Source organism: Hydractinia symbiolongicarpus, chromosome 5 (genome assembly GCF_029227915.1).
Source record: "Hydractinia symbiolongicarpus strain clone_291-10 chromosome 5, HSymV2.1, whole genome shotgun sequence".
Lineage (NCBI taxonomy): Eukaryota > Metazoa > Cnidaria > Hydrozoa > Anthoathecata > Hydractiniidae > Hydractinia > Hydractinia symbiolongicarpus.
In genome coordinates this window covers 21969922-21995447 of record NC_079879.1, presented here as the reverse complement: position 1 = coordinate 21995447, position 25526 = coordinate 21969922, and the positions used below count along the sequence as shown (strand labels likewise).

Sequence of the window (25526 nt, the reverse complement as noted above, 5' to 3'; positions counted from 1 at the left end):
TTAGACACGACATATTTTGCTATTCGGATAGGCAATAATATTGATAGAAAATTTCTCGAAATTTCAATTTTCGTTAGGTCAGTCAGTAAACACGTCCTCGCGGGCGAGATAGTAAAAAGAAAAAAAAAGTAAAAATAGTTACCAAGATGAGATTCGAACACACGACTACTCCCGTGTCGGTGCTCAGAGAGGCAAAAATTTCCATTCTTGTAGGACACTTTTGCGTTTTAATACAAGCTCACGAGCTTGTAAAAATCCAGTTAAAGTTTTAACTATTGTTTTAGAATATATACTATATATATGTAAAAAAAAATTATTTTTTATTTAGCAAGTTGTATTTTACGCAATAATAATTGAGAATTAGGATACTTATGATGTGTTTATATACCCCATTGTTCTCCGTTTTAAAGTCTACTTCAAATTTCAGAATCTTTTAGGCAAATGACGGAAATCTTCAAGTCGCAGGGCTTCTTATTTAAAAATTTTCCCCTGGGCAATAAGCTTATTCACAAGCCTCTATGCAATTCCGTACTGCATTTCTATCATATTCGTCATATTTGGCGGAAAATGTTTCAGCAGAATAGCTTTCAGACACAATTTGTTATTACAGCACAAGAATTTTTGGAGTTTGGATAAGTCATAAATGTATGCGTAAGTCTTTTGAACGAATTTTAACCAAAAATCAAAAGCAATGATTACGTGAAATTACACAACAAGAAGGCTAGAGGCGTTTAAAGTGTACATATATTTAATCAAGATCTAACTTTATAGATAGAGCCTTAGCCAAATGTGAAAATCACGAAAATAATAAGTTCTAACACTGCAGTTTTTATAGATTTCAAACGTCCACCATTTTCCATTTTAATTTTAAATCCCGTTCTAAATTTGAATGTTTGAAATCGTTATTAGTAATTCGGGGCGCATTAGTGGTAACTATGGCTAGTTTACTGTTTAACCCTCCTATTCGGTTCGGGGTTTTTCGAACATACTATGACCGGGGGGGGATTCCGCCCCCCCCCCCCCCTCAATAACTTTTCATAGGATTGTTCAAATCTTGGAGGAAAGAATCCGTATTCTTTTCTCCAAGTTCAAATTGAATCAAACTTGGCACACTTATAGTACGTCATAAAAGGAACAAAATGGCGGCAATAAATTTTTGCTTGCGTCAGCACATTTTCTCTGACGTCATCAGAAGCTTGAAAATTGTTAAAAATGCCACTATCTGCTTAAAATATAATTACTTTTGTTCTAGAGCGAATTTTTACATTCTGTTTGAAGTTTCTGAAAGCTAAATTTGTTTTAACATATCTTTCGGTTTTTATGGATCGAATCAGGGGCGGATCTAGCAAATTTTCTTTGTAGGTCATGATGCGCAGCATCATGACCTACTAAGAAAATTTGAATATACAGCTGGGGGTCTTGGGGGGCGCTCTAAGCTCCCCAAGCGGGGTCTGGGGCGGATCCCCAGAAGCTTTCGCTAAAACGGGCTTTGCGAACCCTGAAATAGGCTTAAACGGGGACAAAAAACAACCTCGTATGCAGACGTTTTAGAACTTGATAACAGAAACGAAACATTCTCATAAACGCCGCAGCTCCGCATAAACACTTCAAATAGAAAAAGAATGACAACTTAAATGTATTTCGTTAGCATAAATCATTTTTAGACTGTTTCGCCCAATGTCAGGGCTCGTCAGCATGCCTAGGACAAACGAAAAATAGATTGAAAATATAGTTCGTTAAGCCCGACATGGACAGTCATAATGCCGCTCCGGAAACCAGGTACTGTCGGCTGGAGTCAGGCCGAGCCCGGAATAAGAAAAATTTATTTATAGAAAGAAGTTATTGTTAAAGTGGAAGTAAAGAAATGGCTCTGTCAACTGCACGCACAGGAATTAATTATCATTGCAGCTAGCTGTTTTGTCACATCATCGTATGATGATTGTAAAATTAGATAAATGTTGAAACTCAGTAAGTATCATAGCCATATAAGAAAGCAATCAGGAGTTATTAAAAAACACCGTCCGGGGGGGGGGGGGGGGGCGGATTCCGCCCATACCTTTCAGAGGCTTTGATATTGGCCGTTACTCGAAACTACCCCTAAAATCTCTATGAAATCCTTATAATGGGGAAAATATAATAACTCCTGTTAGGATTATCCTTAGAACTTGAAACTTGCAACACAACTTTGTTTCATCAAAAAGAATCATTTTGAATAATTTTGACACGTGACTAATCCGATTTCCCGGCTCAGGGGCCACAAGACCCTGGGGACGAGGTTGCTGTTTAAGTTTATTCTCTAAAAAATGCTTTCAGCAATACCATTGGCAATTTATCATGTATATAACTGGCAAGTGGCAATCTAATAGCGTCGTACAGGAAATAACGCGCACGTTGTCCAATTAGACAAGCATTACAATTTTAAATTCAATTAAAATCGACAGAAATTTTTAGTTCGCTTATCACTAGTACAGGAGGTTTGTCAAGAAAAACTCAAAATTGTACTTTTAAGGGTAAAATCATGAAATTTATTACGGCTGAGATTGAAAGAAAAAGATTAAGCCTCGGGACCACCTCTCATAGTCATATTATTGAGTTTTTTACAGACCAGAATATATTCTTCATAGAAAAAAAAATCAATGTCAGAAAAACTTATATTCCTATACAGTATACTCACCAATCAGCGGACACCATGACCAAATACAAAAGCAGTAAATAAACACTGTTAAGCTCCATCAATTTCCTAGCCTCTACGTCGGTCTTTCCTATCAGAAAGTAGGCCTGTAGACGAGGTTGGTATTAATAGTACACCTTGTCGCAAAATTTTGTACTGTAAACATTATTTAACAACTTTTTATCGCAACAATTACTCTCTTTTTTACACAAACGCATACGAAACAATATGTTTTGTGTATCACACATATACAAGTATACAAATATAAACAGTAGCATATGTTACACAATATTTTAACATTAGATTTATAAATAGACAGAGTTCCTGCAGAAAAAATATGAAAGTGTAAAGGTGTCATCGGGTTCTATAGAGAGCATTGATTATAAACGCAAAAAATCAAAGAGTTTATGCTTAGATTTTAAAAAATAGATGTTGTTTTCGTTAGTTAAAACATGGCTGTTCTATCAAATGTCATTGTATAAAAACGTATGCTTCTTAGATATAAAAGAACATACTGTTCCTAAGTTACAAAAATAGAAGTTTGTAAAAAACTATTATGTATTATATATAAAAACTTTTTCTTATAAAAATCAATATAGTTTATAATTAAAAACTGCTAGCTTAACAATAAGCACAAAAACAGAATAAAAAATCTGTGTTCTCCTTTAAAGTACCGGATTTCCTCTATTACCACCCAGACGTTTATTATTTTTTTTGGAAATTAAGGAAGGAGGGGGAGGGTGGGAGGGGGTGGTGGCGGTTATTAAAGGAGGCACTAAAACAGGAGACGGTCATTAAATTATTTCAGAATCACTAAAAGTTTTAAAAGATGTAAGAAATATTCATTTTATAATTTTGTGTTGCGACTTTACTTAAAAAAAATATATATAGTATACAAAATTTGTTTAAGCCCAGTGGCAAATCAGCTGTTTTAATGAACGAAGAAAATTACTTCAAGTTCTATTTGTACGGTTTATAAAAGTACGAACAAAATATTTTGTTCAATGATTTGACATAAATATGAACTTTTCTTCAAAATATCGAACTCGGTTAAATCAAGTAATTTGAATCTGTCACGAAGAGAATGCTTCATCCATCCAAAATGGGACAAATCCCATGTAACTGTCTGTTTGCTCCATCATGTTCTTCTGTAGTATTAGTGATCAGAAACAACAACGTGCATTGTGGGATGTGTTTTATCTTTATAGCGCATGCGTATTATATTGACAGCTTCTTTGTGTGGAATATCAATCAGGCTTTCACCATCCACGGAGATTAGTATCTGACCAGCCTAAAAATGTATTGTTGATAAAAAATTTGAAAAAACTATAAAAAAAGATCAAAGTCGTATGCGCATTTAACCCATTTCAGAATAATAAAAAAATGTAATCTAAAATTCCATGTCTTTCAAGAACTTCTTTCACTATTCCAAGACTAGAGTCACGTCAACGTGTACTTCTTTAAACGCCTTAAAATCACAAGATATTCAACCACAATGAAAACCAGGCTACTTTACAAAGAATGTAAGCCTTCTAAAAATGTGAAATTTTACGAGGGAAAAAAAAGAAAAGGGTTGAGCGCATTACCTTTAGTGGGGTCACAAAGGCTGCTGTATCTGGGTGTACTACTGCTATCTTGATGTCAGGCTGCGTTTTTGAGTCACTCCCGCCTGATATACTCAATCCTGAATCATAAAAGGTTTAACAATAGTAATAAAAAAAGGATTAAATATTTTGTAAAGCAATCGATAATATAATAGTTAATAATGGACTTCATTAAAGTTGTATTAATTCGTAACCCAAAGCGTGTAGACGTGTTTTGTTACTACGAAAACATAACAATAAATAAACAAGAGGAAGGGTCAAGGGATACAAAAAGCTCGAAAAAGTAGCTTACGAAGTCTAGCACATGTAAACTCATTTTTATCTACAACACAATAGGTGCTTGAGTTGATTTTTTTTCTCATGTCAAAAGAACTAACATAAAAGTAGCTACAACACCTATTCCATAAAGGACTGTCAAGGTGCGTGCTGCAAAAACAAGCGCTTACCTAAGGAAGAAAATCCCTTCGGTACGTCTATTTCGTGCAAATCGTTCCCGCTTTCACTAAGCCTTGTATTCGTTAGCAGGTCCTTTCCATGATCAGGTGCAGCGAGACGTTCGGTCGGAACGCCGTTAATAGTTGGTTCATTTTCACTTACGTTATCTGACACATCCGGTCGTCCATCTGTAGCACCATCAACAGTTGGGCCATTGTCGACTAAGTTTTCTTCAACAGTTGCTCCAGCACCGTTAACAGTTGGTTTATTTTCACATGAGTCGTTACCATTCAAAACCACAAGAGGTTTTGGTGAATCTTTTGAGTACTTGTAGACCTTGTGCGGTTTGTTTATGTTGACAGTATCGATGGAAAGGGAGTAACTTTTATGTATTGTATCGGGTGAAGAAGAAAGATCAAGTTCGTACGCACAAAAACTATCGCGCACTTTTATCTGACTAGGATCTTGTTTCTTTGGTTTGTTGACAATCGCGTATAACTCATCAGGCACCGTGTCGCCTGCCTCCCTTTCTTCAGCATCGTTCAACATGGCATGCCCATTTGTTGCAGGATTTCCTGGCGAGCTTCCACGTTGTACGGCTGAATCCAGCGTTGCATTATTTCTATTAGAAATAGCTAAATTATCCGGTTTACTGTCAATAATTTCACTACTGCTCATTGATTCACATGAATCATTTTGTATACTCTTTTGCAGCAAAAAGTCATTTGTATTTACTCCATTTGAATCAATTCGATTCAGTGTCTCCTGGCTTCTGCTCAAGTAATTTTTGTAGGGCTTGTTTTTCGGTTCAGCGGCTTCCACTTTTACTTGTACGTACCTGGGAGAGTTTCGAACTGGAACGCTGTATTTTCGGTCACGGTTTATTTTATCACTTGCTTGATTGACAATATCGTTTTTATTTGTTGGTTTCGGTAAAGTATCTTGAAATGTTGTTACAGTATTATATTTCTCGTCAAATGATACTGTCCTTTTGCGCTTTGCTTCAAACGTTTCTTTCGGTTTCTCGTCCTTTTGGGCACCAATTTTATCGCTCGAGTCATCGAGAAAAGAGCTGAATTCCGAGCTGTTTATTCGTTCTCGTTCATTTTTGTTTTGTTCAAGCGATTCTGGTCTTCCTTTCTGTAACATACTAGCATACATCATGGATGGTTGAGGCATACGACTAATCGAGCCAAACTTTTCATTCGTTAACTCGTCATTCAAAGATATACTCTTATGATAGTGTTTTGTATTAATTCGGTTGTAAATCATTTTTTCGTTCTCTTCTTTTGTGGATTTTAAACTGAATTTCTGTGACTTTGGCGCTGCAAAAGATTAAAAAGAATATCAAAGAAGACGAAAAAATATAATTAAAATAAGAAAGATAATAACATAGTTTTCTTATGGCAACTTAGTAACTAGGCCACCATTAGATAGAAAAAATACTCTACGGAAATATGGTTTAGTGATGCAAAAAAAATGACAAAATACGAATAATAACCAAATAAGGACCAAACAAGAAGAAAATATGTATCGAAAAACAAACAAACAACAATCAAAAACAAACAGACAAACAAACAAACAGACAAAAAAACAAACAAACGTACATATTACTGCAGATACGGTTGTCTTCTTCGACGGCTTTTTGTGTTTATCGTAGATAACTGGAGTCACTATAATAAAAGATGAGTGGTGTAACTAAAACATGAAATGATGTACACGTTATCTGCTTTGCAAGCAATTTATTGCATTAAACAAAAGGTGAAAACAGATGTGGCCTACAGAAACGATCGTTTTTTTGTTTGTTGTTTCATTTTCACTTTATGCGAAATAGGAGAAAGCGTGAAGGGTTAAAAGAACACAAATGAATAGAACATCAGTATTAAGTGAAGCAAGATAGAATATTTCCCGAAAGTATCCCAAAGAAATGAAACCAACCTGACTCTTCGGGTTTCAATTTACGAATGTTCTCATATTCATGCTTCGCCACTATAGCATCGAAACGATCGATTTCATAAGGACAAATAATCCCCCTTAAAGAAAATTAAAAAAAAAACAATTAAATAAGAAAAAAATCAATACTAATTACATCACTGTTCTTTATACCATTATGAAACGTTAAAAAGAAAACTAAATTAACTAAAAAAGAACAATTAATCTTACAATTAGCAGAAAGATAAGAATCACACGTGACCTGAGTAATTGTCATTTTGGCGCGTCTTTTTATATTATGAGCTTAGAGCGTCTCTGTATACTTATACATTGCAGCCTTAACAACTGAAATAGACAAGAGGTATTGTGACGACGACCGACAAATATTGTTGTGAGGAGACAACATAAAAGATTGTCAAAGCAAACAAAAAAAATACAAAGATATAAAAACCTCTATATATGAATAGTCTTATTAGGTCTGTTTGTATTCAAAATAAATTCTGAAACAGCTTCGTGCTAACGCTACATGAGATATGTATGACGGGCAAAAATCACCTCTATTCTTTTCAACAAAATTGGAGAAATCGGCTAAAATTTATTTTAAATTAATAAACACATGGCATTGTTGATAGACGAATACGCATGATGGCCGAAAATAAACGTCAATTTACTCCAGTTTTTACGACAAGTATTATGTAACTACAATTCAGTAGCGGTTTGCAATTTCTTTTGCGAGACAAATAAAAATTGCTGTCTATTTATTTCCATCCTATAAGACTCGTCTAATTCATCGCAAGAAAGTAGCAACGATTCTTAACCCGTGGTAACAAACCTACATCTACAACTTTGTGTTTATTATCTTAGCTAACATTGTCGCATTGCGGGAGGGAATATTCATGATCTACAAGGGCTTTGACGACAATCTTTAGACAAAGTAGACGCGTGCCTCAGTTACTTTATAAGCAAACATATGTTCAAAATTTTTTACTGAAACTATAAACTGGCACAAAAAACCAAAAACAACTCTTGGATAACAACATTAAAAAAGAAGAAATTGAAATACTTCCATAAAAGGTCATCTAAAAACGATTTGAGCCTCAGGCATGAGTAAGGGGTTTGGGGTGGAGTGTATGGGGTGGAGGGCAGTTAGTATTACCCAGACCAGTTGTTAAGACTTTGCCCCTCGCCCAAAAAAGCAAATCAAAAAAAATTACAATACCATGGCGTAACTATGTAATGAAAATACAAGAAGCTTAATGAAAGTGAGTGGTCATAGAAAAAGCTTAAAAGTATTATTTACATCCATGTGACGTCACATGTTTTTTGCATCCAAACCACGCCCTCTTAGTGATTATGTTTTGTCACATAATAAGTGGATTGATGATTGTCTGATAAGAAGATGTAGAAGGACATCGTTAAAAGGTTACCGGATGTGCCACTAATTATACCAAATGAGTGTCATCATCAACTTACATAATGTTGGAGGGAAAGTATAACAAATTACTAAATCCAGAATTTCAAAGATAAGAAATACTGGTAAGCTTTGTTTATGTATCCATGACTTATAGTACTCAGTCCCTCGCAAATATAAAAAATAGCGCATTAAATCAAGGTTGCTGTTATTATTTGTGAGGGCGTTATCTCACATTTTAGCCACACAATCAGCTTTTAATAAAACAAGTAACGATAAAATCATTTTTTTAAAATATCACCAAACTTTTCAAATTGTCAAGTTGTTCGTCAGGGGTACAAAAATTACGGAAATGCTAAGAAAATGCAGGGTCTGTCTAAATTTAATGGAAAATTAAAACCTTCGGGATGATGATTTCTCATCATGTCTATAACCCATCTTTCGTTCAACCCCCCGGGTTCACTTATTTTCAAACTTGTGTTGATTGATTGGAAATACATCCTGTCGCGTCAAATAATGTTGGCATCAAAGGGAAAAACGCTAGTCTTATATAACATTTTGATGTATTTAGTTCCAAGGTTGACGTCAGTGTAAATCCAGCCTCCGGACACTCACACAAGAAGCAAGCCAATATACTCGCAATAAAACGAAAATACAAAATAGCTTTTAACATCTTATTATTTAGACTCCTATTACGACAAGCAATCAATACTTTAAAGTTTTAGCATGAAATGTAATTTTGATAACGTATTTGCAACAATGGTTCTGTTGTTTCCTGCTATTATGTTGTGGAGAATGTAGGACGTTAAAATTTAAACGTAAACAAAGTTACACAACGAAATTCCGTGAAAGAAGCAAATCTTTACTGATAGACTGATAGAATTTCTTTTATATAAATTTCCTACAGTTTCTATTAGATCTTTTCTCTGGTACTATGTATAACCCGCGCATAAAACATCTTTGGCACTTTTTAACAACAATTTCGATTAGCTATCGGATGGCAATCCCGCCTTCCAGCGCAACAACCTGCGAATTAGCTACTACATCACCGTTGAGCACAAAAAGATTTCTTTGCTCATTTAAAGATCAAATATCAAAACACGAAACAAAAACGCAACAACCTACCTTACTGCTGGTATGAGTTTGTATTTCTGTGGAGTATTAAACGCATCCAGAAGGTGAATAAGAAATATTTCAATATCACCTTTCGCTAGGTACTAAAGAAAACAAAAACAATCGTGATATTGATCAACGTGTGATACGGTTAAAACGACATTTCTTACACAAAGCTTACTTGCGCAAATTCTAACTGGTTTAGCTTCAAACTCTTTTTTTTATACGGGTAATATTTCTTGGCTATTCCTTGGTGTAACATTATTTTTGACACACATTAATACAAGACGATAACACAAGATAACAATCCAGAGTTTAAAGGGACTACTGATAACAGAATATATGTAATATAGCCCACTTAAAATGAATCTAAATGTACTTTTAAATGTACTATGAATGGTTTATCACAACAGAATATTTCTATAGTGTAATTGAGTAATCAAAAAGAACTGGATGACTTTGTTAAAAAAAAGTAGTTTAAATTGTTTCAGGTGGCACAACTTTAAAGGACACGTGTTTAAACTTTACTGAGAGAATAATTGATTAAAACTTTTAAATAACAGAAAATTTATGCTAGGATGGAACACGGTTTGGGATCTGCAGGTTAATTTGTACAAAAGCATGCAGAATTTTATTGAAAATCGGTGGAGTAAGACTTTCCAGAATAGAGAATTCCAGAAAGGACAGTGGGGATGGTCCATTAGTAAACCAGCAAACGGTTAGAAACGATTAAAGCAGTGTCAAAATATTAAAATCTTCGCACAAATTATTTGAGGCTTTATATAATCAACTAAGATCTTGCAACAAAGTATTCACTTTTGACCATGGAGGACTTAGATTTACTGCACTAGTCTTTACAGCAATAATAACAATAAAAGCAAGGCTTTTTGCCCATTACCCAGCGTGAAAATAATACGACTTTGGTCTCCAATTTGTCCATAAAATTAGTTTAGCCGTGCATAACACTCCTTTGAAGCTTTCTATGACCGCTCTATCAATTTTCTGTTTTGTTATACAGATATACGACTAACCTACCCTAATATAGCCTTAAATTTAAATCATTAAGTGTTTCATAATTTCCTAGCTTAAATAAAAACAGAAAAAGAATTGGAGAAAGTAATGTAGTTAGAAACACGTCAAAACGTTCAAGACTATGACATACATCAGTGACATGCTCCTTGACAGTCTTGTAGTCATTCGTTGAAAGAATATCTTGCATTTTGCGATCCAAACTTTGTATTTGTGTTCGCTTGTTGTCGAACAAAGCACTTTCGAACAAATTCCTGTCATCTAAAAAGAGAAAAATGGACACCAGGGATATAAATAGTGGGGCATGGCTTAGATAAGGAGTTCTGGAGTATTTAATTCTCATTTTGAGCTACTAAAATCCTAATAGGGTCCGTGCTCTACCAAATAACTCCCTACAATATCCAACGGCCCACACAATGCGCTATCTCCCCAATTTCCCTTACATAACTTGGGTTAACCCAGGGCTATGGTAACATTCATCCATCGAATCACTGAAAAAGAGAATTGAACCCACGGTCTCCCGCACAAATTGCGAGAGTTATAACCAATAAGCCACAGAGTCACAAAGATGAATTTACACCAGAAGAATAATTCACTGTATCAATTTGGATTACGGAATTATCGACCTTTCACATGTGTGGGCTGACCTCGCTGTTCAAATATAAGCAAAAATTTCGTAAAAAAACAAGGGCGTTAAAAGGCCCAAAAACATTGTAGGTAATTGTTGTACTGTCTGGGACAGGATTTTTTTTCTAATAGAGTTCATGAAAACAATAATTAAAAAAAGGCGGCATACTGTTATTCTTATCTTTTCTTTTTTTCCAACTCAAAGCATTCTTGATTTTTTCACCTTGTCTGCGAAGAAACGAATGTTTCTCTCTGTCTTTTTTATTTAAATTATCCAAACTACCCGTCATCTTTTTACTCAAGCTTTTATTACGTTGATTTGTGTTCAAATTACTTAAATCACTCAAGCTTGAAGACTTGCCACGACTGTTTATCTTCTTTACATGCTCGTCACTAGCTATACCTTTCTGCGAGTCTTGAACAGCGGTATTATCAGGAACTGAATTCGTCCTGCGCAAACTCAAAGCTGGGTTCTGTTTATGAAGTTTCTTTCCATTATCAACACTGGAAGACCTTTTGTGCTTTGATGACAAGACAAGCTTGTCCTCTTTCTTGTCCTCTTTTACACTATTTGCAAGTGAAGTGAAATGACTTTTCTGCTCGCTCCTGTTGCTGTTTACATGAAGGCTTTGGGATCTTTCGTGTTTTGAATGTTTTGTAGGCTTTTCTGGTTTCGTTGGCGTAGACGTCAAAAAATCTACACGATCCAAGGATCCAGTACGTTTAGGCAGATGACGATTTTTGGGACTATCCCCAGGTGATTTTGTTGCAACAGACTGGTTACTAAGAGACTGTTTAGGATGCAATTTTTGAAGAGATTTGTTAGAAGTGGCATCTATGCTACCATCGTTCAATATATTTGATGAAAATGCAGAGTTCAACGAGTTAGTCCTGTTTAAGTCAGAGGATGTATCTGAAGAAAAAAAATGTTTTTTAACAAAATTATACAAATATGGATTTAATTGCATCTTATTAATTGCATCTTAATAAGTTCGATCATCGTCATCTATGACAATACAAAAGTCTTGCATGCTGTCCTACGCAATCAACAGCCTAAACCCTCACACTCCTTTAGATTTTATTTTTTAATGATTACATACTTAAGTCCTGCTCCCAGAGTTTTAACTTCATATTATTTGAGTTTTAATTTTTAACAATCCCTACAAAGAATGGATATTATGTTTACCACTGTCAAATGTTTTGTCTTAAGTTTGTTTTTTTACATTCGATATCTTGTAGCTAGTGTTGTTTTTTAGGTTTAACTATTATCCAAAATACGAGACGAATAGGAGGTACAATGTTAGTCAAAATGTTTTTGCATCTTCCAATAATTTCTTTTAGGCAAATGTTTTTATTTTATTTCATTGCTGTTTTGAAGAGTGTATTTGATTCAGCATCTTTTCAGCCTTCTCAACCTGCTTAACCAACTCATTTTTATTGTTTTAGCTATGCTAAACCTTCTGAGAGGATTTGGAAGCCTCCCAAACATTGTCTGAACAGAGCAGAATGTTTAAAAAGGTAAGGAGGTTTTGAATAGGTGAAACAAATACCCTTCAATCTTTTTACCATTCAAAGAGACCACACGATACAACCAACTATTAAAAAGACTTAAATTATTAAGCATCAGATGAGAGATATGTCAAGAACATACTCATAACACATTTTGAAGATGCTTTTAAATTAATAACAGCTTGCTCCATTAGACATGTCAATTTGGCTGACATCTTTAATAATACCTCATGCACAGGTGGACAGGTGTATGGATTTGAAAATTTATACAACAACCATATTTTGCTAGTAAATGAGGCAAGGGGATCATAATATCGTAACCATGTCATATAACGCTGAAAAAACCTCTGTTATGACATTGAAACTCAGTTAGTAATGGAAAATTTTTGGGTTCTACAGGTTGATTTTTTTTATCGTTTATGACTTTTCTTTTGTAACTGAAAAAGTAGAAGATACAGTTCTAGCTTCAATAAAACCACAAATATTGTACAGATTGCCCTTCAACAAGATCGAAGATTGGGATTAAATTCAAAACTTCATCGTTAAACATTTGACAATAATAAAAGAAGTTTCGTCAAAATGGTGTAGTGATTTATATTTTATGTGTTTAGCCTTACTAATTTCAAAGGATAAATCGTGTCAATTGTGTCAGGAGGGACCACAAAGGCGGTTCTAGAGTGTTTAAAGCTCCAATTTGAGCTACATCTGTGAGAGTAGAACCCCTGCCTTTCAGACGTTACCATCTGAAGACCCCCATCTGAAGGTAATCTGGAGAGATTGTGTTACTCATTTACATTTTGTTTCTTTAGTTTATTATGTAAAGGAAAATATTTATTCATTTCATTAAAAAGTTATGCAGAATATTGTTTGGGAATCACTATGAGCATAAACTATTGTGGAGAAAAATGGCTGCCACATAAATGATACATGATCAGTTCTTAATAAAAAAAATAATACCAAAATAAATTATAAGACGAAAAAAAAACAAATTTGAGCATAGAGATTTAGATATTTGTATTTCTTCCTTACCTGACTGTCTGCTGTAGCATCTTTCTCCATTTGTTGTTATCCAACTATATAGAGGGACTAAATGTCTTCCCTCTGGAACCTTACCAACATGCTGAAAATTAACAAAGAAGAAGGTAACCAAACTGGGTAACTAAAAAACCTCTAGTCTTTCAGGCTTGACTAAGCATTTCTTCTAAGATGTCTTGAGCAGAATTTTTGGAATACGACTCAATAATTATTCAACTTAATTTGAAGTTGATAAAGTTTTCTTTTATAAAGATGCCAAAAGGTTAACCTAGGATAACTTTTGAATGGTTTCTTGAATTTTGAAAATTTTTAAAAGAAATTTGTTTGTGCGGCTAAAGGTTGCAGATGAAAATATTTCACAGAAACAAATTACGTTTTGGTCAAAGTCTTAAATTCATAAAAACTTACTCCTTACAAGGATTCTTCATAAAGAATTATGAAAAAGGCGAAAACACATTTTCATACAACCGCTGCATGTAGAAACATCACTAACCTTCACAGTTATCGATAGCTGGTGACGCTTTCTAATGTAGTTAATTGCATCATGATGGTTAATGTTTTCAAAACTTATTCCATTAACTTCAATTATTTGATCGCCTGGACGAAGACCACATTGATCTGCAGGAGAATCAGCAACAACACTAAAATTTAAAAAGACCAACAAAGAGTTGTGTACAAGCTTCCCTGTTTTTGTTATTGTTGTAATCCTTTTCGTTTGGCTTTGTAGTATTTTAATATTTAATGCTTGTACTTTTTTAACAAATTCAAGTTGTTACACTGGCGCATAATCTAGTCACAGCAACAGAGAGCAACACATATCATTAAATAATATAACCGTTGAAATGATAAAACATTACTGTAGCTTACGAGAGTGTCACACATTGTAGGTGAGGTAGCAACATGGTTGGGTGGGATCTCACATGGTTAACCTCCTATAGCTTTTAACCACAGGTAATCTCTTTAGTAATCAAAGCAAAGAACTTGAATTACTAGATTGTTGAAATAAACATAATTTCAAGTAATGAATTGCATTGCATTAAAATAGGCCTCCTCTAATACACACTACATAAATCTTTTTCAGTGTCCTTGAAAAATACACTAATTTAATTAACTATGAGTAACTCTTGTTCGTATCACCTCATCCAGGAAGATTATGTGACAATAAAATGAAAAGAGAAGTAGAACTGGATTAGTTTTAGTTAAGAAACGAAATGATAATGTGAAAAAATGTGAATAAGCAAGAGCATGATTTAACCTTACTCAATGAAACCATCAATAATATAGAGACAGGATCCTTCCATGGTCTGTAAGAAAATAACAGCGCTTATACATGACTTTGCTGGATGGCAGATTGAGACATGATAATATCCCTATCCTTATAAGCAAGCACTTAAAAAAATCCTATTTGATCATTATAGTCAGCATTCAACAGAAGAATTGAGATAATATTGTAATCTAGAAATTTTGGGCATGATTTATGCATTTATCGGACACACAGTTGGACTTAAAAAAATAAAAAAAACATAGGGATAACTTGTTAATACCTTGATATAAAAATACCAATTCCATATTCACAACCTCCTCGGATATTAAAACCAAGAGATTTCTTTGGTTCTCTTTGATCAATAACCAAATTTACTCTTCGCTCTAGAATATGGTCATCAATGCCATCAGGCTATGTAACAAAATTGAAATACATGGTGTAATTACCATAATAGAAACTTCTATGTAAAAATGCAGATTAGCTTGTTCAGCGACTATATGCTGCTCAACAAGATCTACATTTCCTTGTTTTTATCATCTGGCAAGCTGACTTGTTTTAAAATCTTATTAGATAATGGATAAAATTTTTTCGCATATAATTTTTTTTGTCTATATTTATAGGAATAATAATTGTCATAATTGTCATATCTAATTATGAAAAAAAAGTAAAATTGACACTATGATAAAATGACAATAACGTTTTAAACCATTCAGGTTTAAGCCTGCCCAAGAAACTCATTGATTACACTAAATTTTATTAAGCCCTCTATTGTAGAACAAAATGCAAATAGTGAATTCTAATTGACCTTTTTTCTTTTTTTTACTTTTTTTTGTTATTTTCGACAAAATATAAAATATTTTACTACTATTATTAATAATACCTTAATAATAACTTATTTACATTAATTTTTACAGATTTAAGGGTTATAAAAAGGGTTATTGTGATGTTGCCAAAACTTGAATCTATGTATTTTGACAGTGCCTATGAGAAATTACACTAAAAATATACCTCGTTTTTTTTAAAATTCTATTTTTACATACTAAAAACTGCTATGTTGCTTTGTATCTGTTGTCATTTTTACCATTTCATTTTACTTCCTTTTGACATTACTAGCCATCAACCACCTTAATTTAATTAGTCTTTAAAGCAATCCAAGGTATAAAATAATGTTGGACTTATATTATAGAGCTTAAAAAAGTTGGTTAACAAGTCTTTTTAAATTTTTTAAAAAACTCTTATCGTTCTTAAGACATTCGCATTTAAAGAATTTCAGATTAATTTATGCCGCATAAATTATGATGTCATATTTAAGTTAAGTAAATTTTGACATTTCCTGTCATCAGTTATTTTAGACCTGTTAAGGTATGTGCATTCAAAGTTTATTAATGCATAGATATTGTAAAGGTTAATTGATTAACATTTTTTTTGACAAAATGACACTTATTTGCTCGGCCTCTTAATTTTTTTGCTGATGCCCTATAACTTAAGATCTGCATGCCGGTTTGCAATCAAATTTTGTGAGTACACACAATCTTTACAAGCTCACCCAAAATATAAGTCCAACAACACACATAAGCTTTACAAGCTTACCCATAATATAAGTCCAACAACACACATAAGCTTTACAAGCTTACCCATAATATAAGTCCAACATCATTTTATACCTTGGGTTCCCTTTAATTCCTAAAATTGACAAACCATGTTAATTTAATTGGTGTATGAGAATTAAATTCAACATGCTTAATTTCATTTAGCACTTTTGGAATATCGTAACTTTAAAAAATGTTTTTTATACTAAAATTAGCTTAGCTAAATGTATCATTTTTTGTTCCTTTTGGAAATAATCCAGTGTTTTTTGATTTCTTGGAATAACCACCATAAATTGTTATTGTTATTATTTTATTACTTTTTACCTTGATTATATTGAGACATCTAATTTCTCATACAGTTTTCTATCAAAACTTAAGAATTGTCTTTACAATTTAATTCTATAACTGATTGGGGCTTCAAATTGTTTGACAATGACAGTTGATTTTTAGAACAAATCACAAAAAAACCTTTTTCCAAGGATAAACACCCTGTGTTAATTCCTTATATACATAAATAAATAATTTTAATAATGTCACAGTCTGGTTCATATTCATACAAAGTTACAACATTGTGAAATACCTTAGATGGTGGGGGAGTAGTGGTATGAAAAACATTTTTAGGTACTAGCAAAGGAGAAGACTTCTTATTTCCAGATTGTTGGGGATAAAATTTTCTTGCACTTCCTGTTGGTTGCACTTGAGACTGCAACACATTACTACGTATAATCTTTTTCTTGTGTGTCCTATGAGTAAAAAATAAGAGCGAAGTCTTATAAATACTGGTGATTGCTTATAAAACACATTGGTACAGCAGCCCAAAAAGGTAATGCATATAGTGAAACAGGCAAGTAAACAAGGCACAGACACTTTTTTGATCAGTAACTAGGATAATAGAGTATTTTAGCAAAGCAAACCACTTAAGATATATGTCACTTATCATAGGTAAACTAAGTATCTTACATACTCTAAAAATTCAGTTGGAGCACATTTGTTATGAATTCATACACATTTGTTATGAATTCGTAAACCTTTGAGTGTGTAAGGAGAAATTTTTATATACATGGTAGCATTGGTTTTAATGATATAAGAGAAAAAAAGTATGTGTAATAATATTTACCATGGATTAATGAGATGCAAGGGAGACAGGTCAGTTATATTTCCTCTTTTCAAAACAAATTTCAGTTGCTTCAAATTTTTTAGTAAGCCAAGTGCAGAGTTTAACAAGATATTTTCCAAAGATATACCATTTACTTCAACTATCACATCTCCAACTTTTAATCCTCTGTGGTCTGCATTTGATGAAGGTTCGACAAAGCCAATAAAAATACCCATTTTATTTTCTTGACCACCACAAATACTGAACCCTAGGTCTTGGAATTTATCTGGTTGCACAAAATTGACAACTGTATATTTTATGCCATTTGTAGATGTGGAAAGTTTATTTGGCAAAGTCAAATTTCCATTATCTTTTAAGTATTTAAATGTCTTCAGTTTATTGGGTGACAAATTACTAACAGACCTTTGCTTCGAATTATGTATAACTGGTGCAGTTTGAGATAGATCATTACTTGAAGAAGTTGATGCTGTGCTATAAGTGTCCCTAATAACATGTGGTGCAGTAACTAAATTACTTCTAATAAGGGAGTTTAACATCTTGTCAAAACTTTCAAGATCTTTCTGGTAAACAATACTTCGAATATCATATAGCATTTCAAGTTTTGCTATTGGCTTTAGAATAATGACCAGACGCTTAAAAAACTGTTCAATTGACTTATTATCTTGATAATGCTGCAGGGAAGCAATTAACTTAGCTCTCTCCTTATCTGACAAATTATGACATGCAACGTTGTGCAAAAAAAGTTTACTTCTTTGTGTTGCATCTTCCATTTTTATTCACGTATAGATTTTGTTTAATGAATCAGTAAGTTGCACTAAATTTATTTCATTTGTAAACACAACATGACCTGGTTTTTACACATTGCGAACAAGCTGAACTGGTGTCAGAATAAACTACACCTGCGTTCTTCTTTACATGCCTGAAATTTCTGTCTTGTCTTTTGATCCCATTTTCAAGAAATCACAAATGTAAACATGCAGCTCTTCTCCGTGGCTAACCTCAACAGATAGTTGCTAATTATCCCAATAGAATAAAATATTTCGTGGGTATTATTGTGAAAATAATTATTACAGACTTTTGTTTTAAAAACTTGCCTAGCTTTGTTGATTATACTCTCTGGGAGGTAAGATAATTTATACTAATCGAAGAAGAAGGGAGAGGATAAGCATGTAAACAAAGATTGCGATAATTTACCGAACACTTTCGATTACTAAATAGGAGTGTGTCGTTTGAATTGTCTCGTTTAGCTAGCTGGCTAAAAGTATCAGCGGTAAAAGCTAAATATGTGAAAATAGGGTTAAGAAGTCATGTATATTTTATGAATGTTTCCTATTTTAGCCTTTTTTTTAAAATATATGAACTGCAGTGCTAGCTATATTTAATGATAGGTTAGGCTAGCCTAGCAACCAATTTAAAAGAAAAATTGTGGTTAGTTTGCAAAAAATAGAAAAAAGTCAAAACACAGCACATAAATTTTGTATTTCCTTAGCACAGAACATGACATATTACTTTGTGATTTTTTAATGTATGCCTAGCTAACTAGCTAATACTTTAACCTGATATTTCTTCAGAACAATACATACTATAGTAACAAGTATAGGTAGTTATATATACAATGTCATTCGATTTCTACTTTTATTTATTGGTGTTTTTTGTCTTGGTCTTTGCTGTGTTAATATCAAGGATACTTTGGTATGCAAAAGATGTGCCCAAGTCAGAACTATTTTATCAAGAATCATCAGAGGTGGTGAAAAAGATCATAGCAAACTGTCAATGTTTAAATGAAAAGTAAGTATTTTGTGCAAATAATTTTTTTCATTTTTTTTTTTCATTTTGAATACATGCCATATATATATATTAATGACAGATAGATTAAGTATAAATTTTAAATATAAATTTTACCCTGGTACTTATTTCAGCTGGGGATGATTATTAAGGAGGACTATATATCACAATGTTGGGTGTTATTCAGATATTTCATTATCACAATAAATCTTTAAAATTCAATATAAAATTGCAAAATTTTTTTAACCAACATACAAAAGAGAAAAAAATGATGTATAGAAATTTGTAAAAATGTTCCAACAAGGGCAGTTACTAAGTATATACAGTTTTTTTGTCAATTTAAACTGAATTTTAGATGCACCCTAATTAAGTCTCCATGTGTGTTTACTTAGGATTAAAAGTGCACCTTAAGCGTGAGTGCTTTTAAGGCATGGTTTCATATTAGCATGCATTTATTACCCAGAGCATTTATTTAAAAACCAGTAAAGTAGCTGCTCAAGTAGTTGTTTGTAGTATTCTTAAATGCATAAAATGGGAATTAAAGGAAAAAAACAATTTATTCTTTGACTCTCTCTTTTACTAGATAAAAACTTAAAGGAACCTGAGGTTCCAATGACCCAATTACCTGGGATCTGCGACTTGTTTGCAATACAATTTTCTGGGTAAGCCTGTATAGGCCCTGCATGTTTACTCACAAAATTTCATTGCAAACTAAGTTGCATATTCCAAGTTATAGAGTCGACAACAAAAAATAAAAAGGCCTGGGACAATCAAACAAGGATCATTTTGGAAAAAAATGTATAAGTTTAACATCATTTTATACCTCGGGTTCCTTTTTATTCATAAAAAAGAGATTGATTTTGAGGGAACTGACTGAAAATATTTTGTCAAAAGAAGGCAAAATGGCAACAACAAAAAACCCTTAATAAAACTTAATACATTAGTTTATTCTTCTGAAAGCTTTTTTAAAGTAACATTGTAAAAGATTTTTTTTACATTTATTTACAAAATATTCTAACATGTTTTATACATTATTAACGAACTATTTAAATCTTCTTTTAATTTTCCAGTTATGTACCCACTTACTTGTGGGGAAAAAGTGGTCACATTCAAAGCATGCTATATACAATATTTGGAAGATTTGGGAGGATACCACCAGTAGGAAGTAAAAGATACAAACTAGTTGCTGATGATGGCACTCAAGTTTCTTTTGATATCTTTGAAGCTCTGGAGAGTGCAAAGGAGGTAATTGTGATTATCATTATTATCAAACAACCATGTTACCATAACATTACTGCGTCCTTTATTATTTCAGTGTATTTCTGTCACTGTTAACCATTGTTGATGAGAGTTTTCTTTTTCAGAATAGAATTCTAGAACTTCTTTCAAAAGATGGAAATATTTTTATACCTTTGTGAAAAATTTGTCAAATTCAATCATACCAACCAAATTGACAATTCATCGAATAACACCAACATCAAAATTGCATAGTTAGTCATTAGCCATTTTTGCTTTATAACAAATTAAGAAAAAAGTCCTTTTTTCTGCAAATGTGAAACATTTGGACAAATGGATTTTAAGTGCTATAAATTGATATAAATTGATACACAAAATTAATGATGAATAAACATATTTCATTATGCAGCCCCCACCCACAACAGTTTTTAAAAAAACTATAAGGTTTTATCATTTTATTTTTCTAGACTTCAAAGACAATTCTAGTGGTCCCTGGCATCTGTAACCATGCTGAAAATGTATATATAAGAGCATTTTCTTCTCATATGACAAATCTTGGGTACACAGTGGTTATCTTCAATCATACAGGAGCACTTAAAAGTATTGAGTTAAAGAAACCTAAAATTTTTACATACGGTAAGGTCAATAAAAAATATATATATATAGCTTGGTTAACTGATATTGATAGCATTTTTAGATTAGGTAAACTTTTTTTAATATTTGTAATAACCCTAAAACAAAACGTTATGAAATTATTGTGTTGTTCCTGATCAATATATTTTATAGCTTTGTAAAATGACAAAAAAAATTAGTTTCTAACCTCATTTTCCCCATCTTACTGTTCTTGTTAGTTATTGATTATGACAAGTAGTTTTTGACTAGATTTCCTTGCATATGTTTTTCTTGTTGCCAACTTGTTGTTACCTACATTGAGGACCAAATTTGGCCTTCATAATGCAAATAGAAATTTTCTTTGAAGAAAATATGGTAATATTACTGGTGAAATCAGAGTGTTTTGCATTGAAGCATGTCACAATAAAAACTCTTTCTTGTTTAATTATTGTACAGTAGGATCTGTGCAAAGTAAAGGTGTACATGCTTTTTGATCTCCTTTGGAAGTTTTCAAGTTTCTCCCCTTACTCTTATTTTTACTTCAGGACAAACAGATGATCTCGATTTTGTTGTCCAGACACTTCTTCGCACGAGAAATGTAAAAAAGTTAATAGCCGTTGGTTTCTCACTTGGTGCAAATATCTTGATGAAATATCTTGGTGAAAAGCCTAACCGTCAGGAAAATTTTTATTTCGCTGCTTCAATATGTCAAGGATACAATGTACCTGAGTGAGTTATATAATTCGAAAAGTTTTTACATTCTGCTTATATCAGAACAAAACACAAAACAATTATTTGTTGTTTATAAATCTATATTTTTTCTTCAGATGTAATGTGTTGATGCAGGAGAAGGAAAACTTGAGATGGATGTACAACTATGGTTTAACAAGAAACATGTTGCGAGTTATATTGCATCACAAAGACACTTTAAGTAAACATTTAAATTCACGTGACCCACCTCTTGATTTGAACTGGAAGAAAATCTCTTCAGCTAAAGCGCTAAACGAGCTAGACCTAGAATTTACTATGTATGTTTTATTTTATTTTTATTTATTTTTTTAAATTTTATTAAAAAAGTTATTTTTATTCCATATTTGTGGGTGTCCTTTTTTTGGAGAATAAGTAGGAATGTTGCCACTTTTTAGCAAATTGTTTGCTCTACGGAAAAATCATATGTTAATATGGGGTGGTTACTAATAATTATTTGTGGAAATAAGGAAATGACCAAATGCTGGCTATTATTTTAAAATAATGCCACTGCAGTGTTTGGTAAAAACGTTAAAAAAACATTCGTCAACTCGATTGACTTTTCTATATGATTTTATATATCAACAAGTCAAACATTTTTTGAAAAAATAAAATATATTTTTATCTCTTTTTTATCTCTATATATTAGCAAATAAGTTGGCTGCTGTCTCTTATGTGCACAAAAGAATTAATTGAACCAGAAAAGCATTAATTGAACCATAAAAGTGAATATAATTTCAGGAATATTGTGTTTTTATCAAGTACAAAGCCCTATGACCAGTTCTCAAATGTGATGCTTAAATATTTGTTCTGCATAGTAACAACAACAACAGAGACAAAATTTTCTATAATAAGATTAATTTATTTGTTTCTCTCTGCAATTAATTGTTTATTTATATGCTTAGCACACACCTTACTCCTTGCCTTGACAATAATTTTTGTTTAAGGGGTCCTGGGAACGAAAGTGTAACATCACTGAATTAACTATCAATCCTAACATTATGTATACTGTGTTTATTTTCAGCAGTATTTTTTACTTCACAATGTCAATGTGATCTTTTTTAGAAAATTAGCTGAAGAAAATAGTATTGAAGAGTTGTATGAAAACTGCAGCTCAAGCAAATACCTCGAAAATGTAAGTGCCTTTATAGTACTAGTACTGAAATTTCTCCCTGATCACAATCATGCTCAAATAATGAGGTGTGGATTGCCTTGTTAATGCAACACAATTACGTCAGGACATGTCATAACAATATGTGACACTTTTAATTGTAAAGCTTAATTTTTTGTAAATGAGTTTATTTGATGATAATTATCAATGTGAGTAAGCTGATATCACATTAGGCTGAGAGAATTTTTTGAATAATATTTAGCCGTTTACACTATGAAAAACTGTAAATATTAAAATCCCTATTCTGTTGCAGCCAGTTTCTTGTGCCTTTCAGGTTGTGGGTTGCATATATTTTCTTTACACGCCCTTATTCAATACGCCCCACTGTAATACGCCCTACTTATTTGTATGGTATTTGTATAAATTTTATAATGTTTTTATAATTAGATTTATATACCGCTGTTAATCTTAAACGCAAAAGACGACCCTCTGATACCTGAGCAATTATTTAAATATCCGAAGAATCTGATTGGTGAGTAACTAACCAATCAATTTTAATACGACTGTGACGTGAAAGATTTCAGGCTAATTAATAAAAACCGAACGAAAAATTGATGAACTTGTGATGGAAATTAAAACAAAACGTTTCTAAGCGCCATGCATTAATGTTTTGAAACAATGCAACAAAAGTGCATATCCACCTAGCTAACAACACACTCTTATTTAAATGAGAAGTTCCTCAGGAAAAATAAAATTTACAAAAAGGATATTTAATGTCATAGCAGGAAAGCAAACAACCCAGGCCCTTAATTTATTGACTCCCCTCCCCTTTCCCCTTTCCCCCCAATCTATATACGTTTTTTAACGTTAGTGGCTCTCCCAACTGTCATGCCCTTCCTCCAAAAAACTGCTTATGTAGCTTTAAATATATACTCCCCACCGAAACTATTAGAATTAAGTAGACCACTACGAGAAAACTGACCGAAAAAAATTTCGTGCTTTCAAACTATTATAAAGGGAATACCGAAATAGAGCATTTCTTCAGGCTCCCTTGCTGCAAATTTTATACTTATCTAAACGAGCTCATAGCTTTTTTCTAAAAATGTTAGTGGACCAGAATGATCTTGCAACCTTACACCAGCTCGGCTAACCAACCTTCTTTTTATCTTCTAGGTATCAATCATAAAGTTTTATTCGTTGTTACGCCTTATGGCGGACACATGGGTTATTTTGAAGGTGGTGTAATATTTCCGGATCGTCTGTCATGGGTAGATCGTTTACTGGCCCAATACATAGGAAGTACTCTGGATATTTTAAAAGATAAGGAGAGCAGGAAGGAGGGTGTTGGTGAAAAAGATGAAAGTGTGAAAGACGAGAAACCAAGGAACATAAAGGAAAAAGGTTTGCTAAGAAATAGGGAAGAAAGAGAGACAGATAGCAGCAGCGAAGAAGATGGGTTTACATTTGTCAAGCCTACTTTTAACATTACCAAATAAATTGCCTAATTCTACTACTGTGATTATACAACGTTTTTTACGGGTTTTTTAACCGTGTGTCAACTAACCAAATATATATTTTTTCAAAATATTTGACATAACCATATTTTTTCAGTTGGTTAAAAACTAGATATGTATTTTAACTGCGATGTTTACTATGTACAACACTAAAGTGCGATTACTTTCTTTATGTGCGAAACTTAAGGTTTCCTTCTAGTTTACCTAATTCGAACACAGCCCTCTTTAAAGCTGCTTCAGGTTTTAGTTTTCATATCAATTCTAAGTTCACTTAAAGACAAATAAAAAAAATTTGCAAGAAGAATAGGATAGAATCCTATTTTTATTTAACTTTAAACTTCGTCAGCTTTTCTTGAGGTTGTATCTGTATAGCAAGCGTTTCCTCGCCTTTCATCAAAATTTATATGACGGAATGAAAGTGTTAGGCGGGAGCCTTGCTTTTTGAAGATATTTTGTGGAGATATATTAAATTTGTGGACTTTGAAGATGAAGCAAATCTAAAATGCTAGTCTGACAGATAGGTTATTTTTAGAATTTTTACAGTAGTTATTTGTGGACCTGTTGTTTTGTGGCATATTGCTGTTTGTTTGTTTTTGTTTTGTTTTTTTCTTATATTTATATATTTATACTATATAGCTTAGTCTTTTTTAAATTGGAACGCGAAATAAATGTTTCGATATTAATTCTTTTTTTTTGGTAATTTTAGTCAAGGCATGAGGACAAGGTTGCATGTTTTGAAAAATTTATATATTTTTAAATTTCACTTTTGTCATGGAACACTTATCTAGTTTTGTTAAGCTTTGGATGAAAGAGCACTGCCTTTTATAATATTTCTTATATTATTTAATAGTATGTCTTTCTTGTATTTATTAGGTCGCTTTTGTACACACTCTGCCAACAACAACAACAACAACAACAACATGATTTTAATTTGTTTTCTCTCACTACCCATGAAGGACAAAATATAATTAAAACAGGACAGCTAATTTTGAGTTTTTTCGCCACAAGTGATTACATTGATTGTTATGATATTACAGTTGCGCATTTTGAACTTGTCAAGGTTCACGTCTCAATCGTTAAACAACTCGATCATCAAAACAGACTCGAAACATTCTAAGTGTTGCTAACGTCAGCTCGACCGTCTTTTTGAGACATTTGTGGGTCACGGCGAATTATTTCGTTGTG

The 25526-nt window shown here is 32.7% G+C and overlaps 2 protein-coding genes across 2 annotated transcripts; one reads left to right on the top strand and one right to left on the bottom strand.

Annotated features, from left to right (window-relative positions):
- Window positions 1–2787: 2787 nt before the first annotated feature.
- LOC130645366 (PDZ domain-containing protein 7-like) lies at window positions 2788–18474 on the bottom strand. Its single transcript, XM_057451339.1, has 13 exons — window positions 17337–18474; window positions 16800–16962; window positions 14911–15041; window positions 13860–14007; window positions 13361–13451; window positions 10992–11735; window positions 10329–10456; window positions 9179–9270; window positions 6649–6743; window positions 6318–6383; window positions 4722–6035; window positions 4258–4355; window positions 2788–3962 (listed from the first exon to the last, which is right to left on the bottom strand). Exons 1-13 carry the CDS (start codon window positions 18104–18106, stop codon window positions 3828–3830), a joined length of 3975 nt encoding a protein of 1324 aa, XP_057307322.1. The 5' UTR covers window positions 18107–18474; the 3' UTR covers window positions 2788–3827.
- Window positions 18475–18736: 262 nt separating this feature from the next.
- On the top strand, window positions 18737–25265 carry LOC130645367 (monoacylglycerol lipase ABHD2-like). Its single transcript, XM_057451341.1, has 8 exons — window positions 18737–19124; window positions 20192–20366; window positions 20825–20993; window positions 21515–21698; window positions 21797–21997; window positions 22782–22851; window positions 23275–23359; window positions 24001–25265. The coding sequence occupies exons 1-8, from the start codon at window positions 18952–18954 to the stop codon at window positions 24321–24323; spliced, it is 1380 nt and encodes a 459-aa protein (XP_057307324.1). The 5' UTR covers window positions 18737–18951; the 3' UTR covers window positions 24324–25265.
- The last annotated feature ends 261 nt before the right edge of the window (window positions 25266–25526 follow it).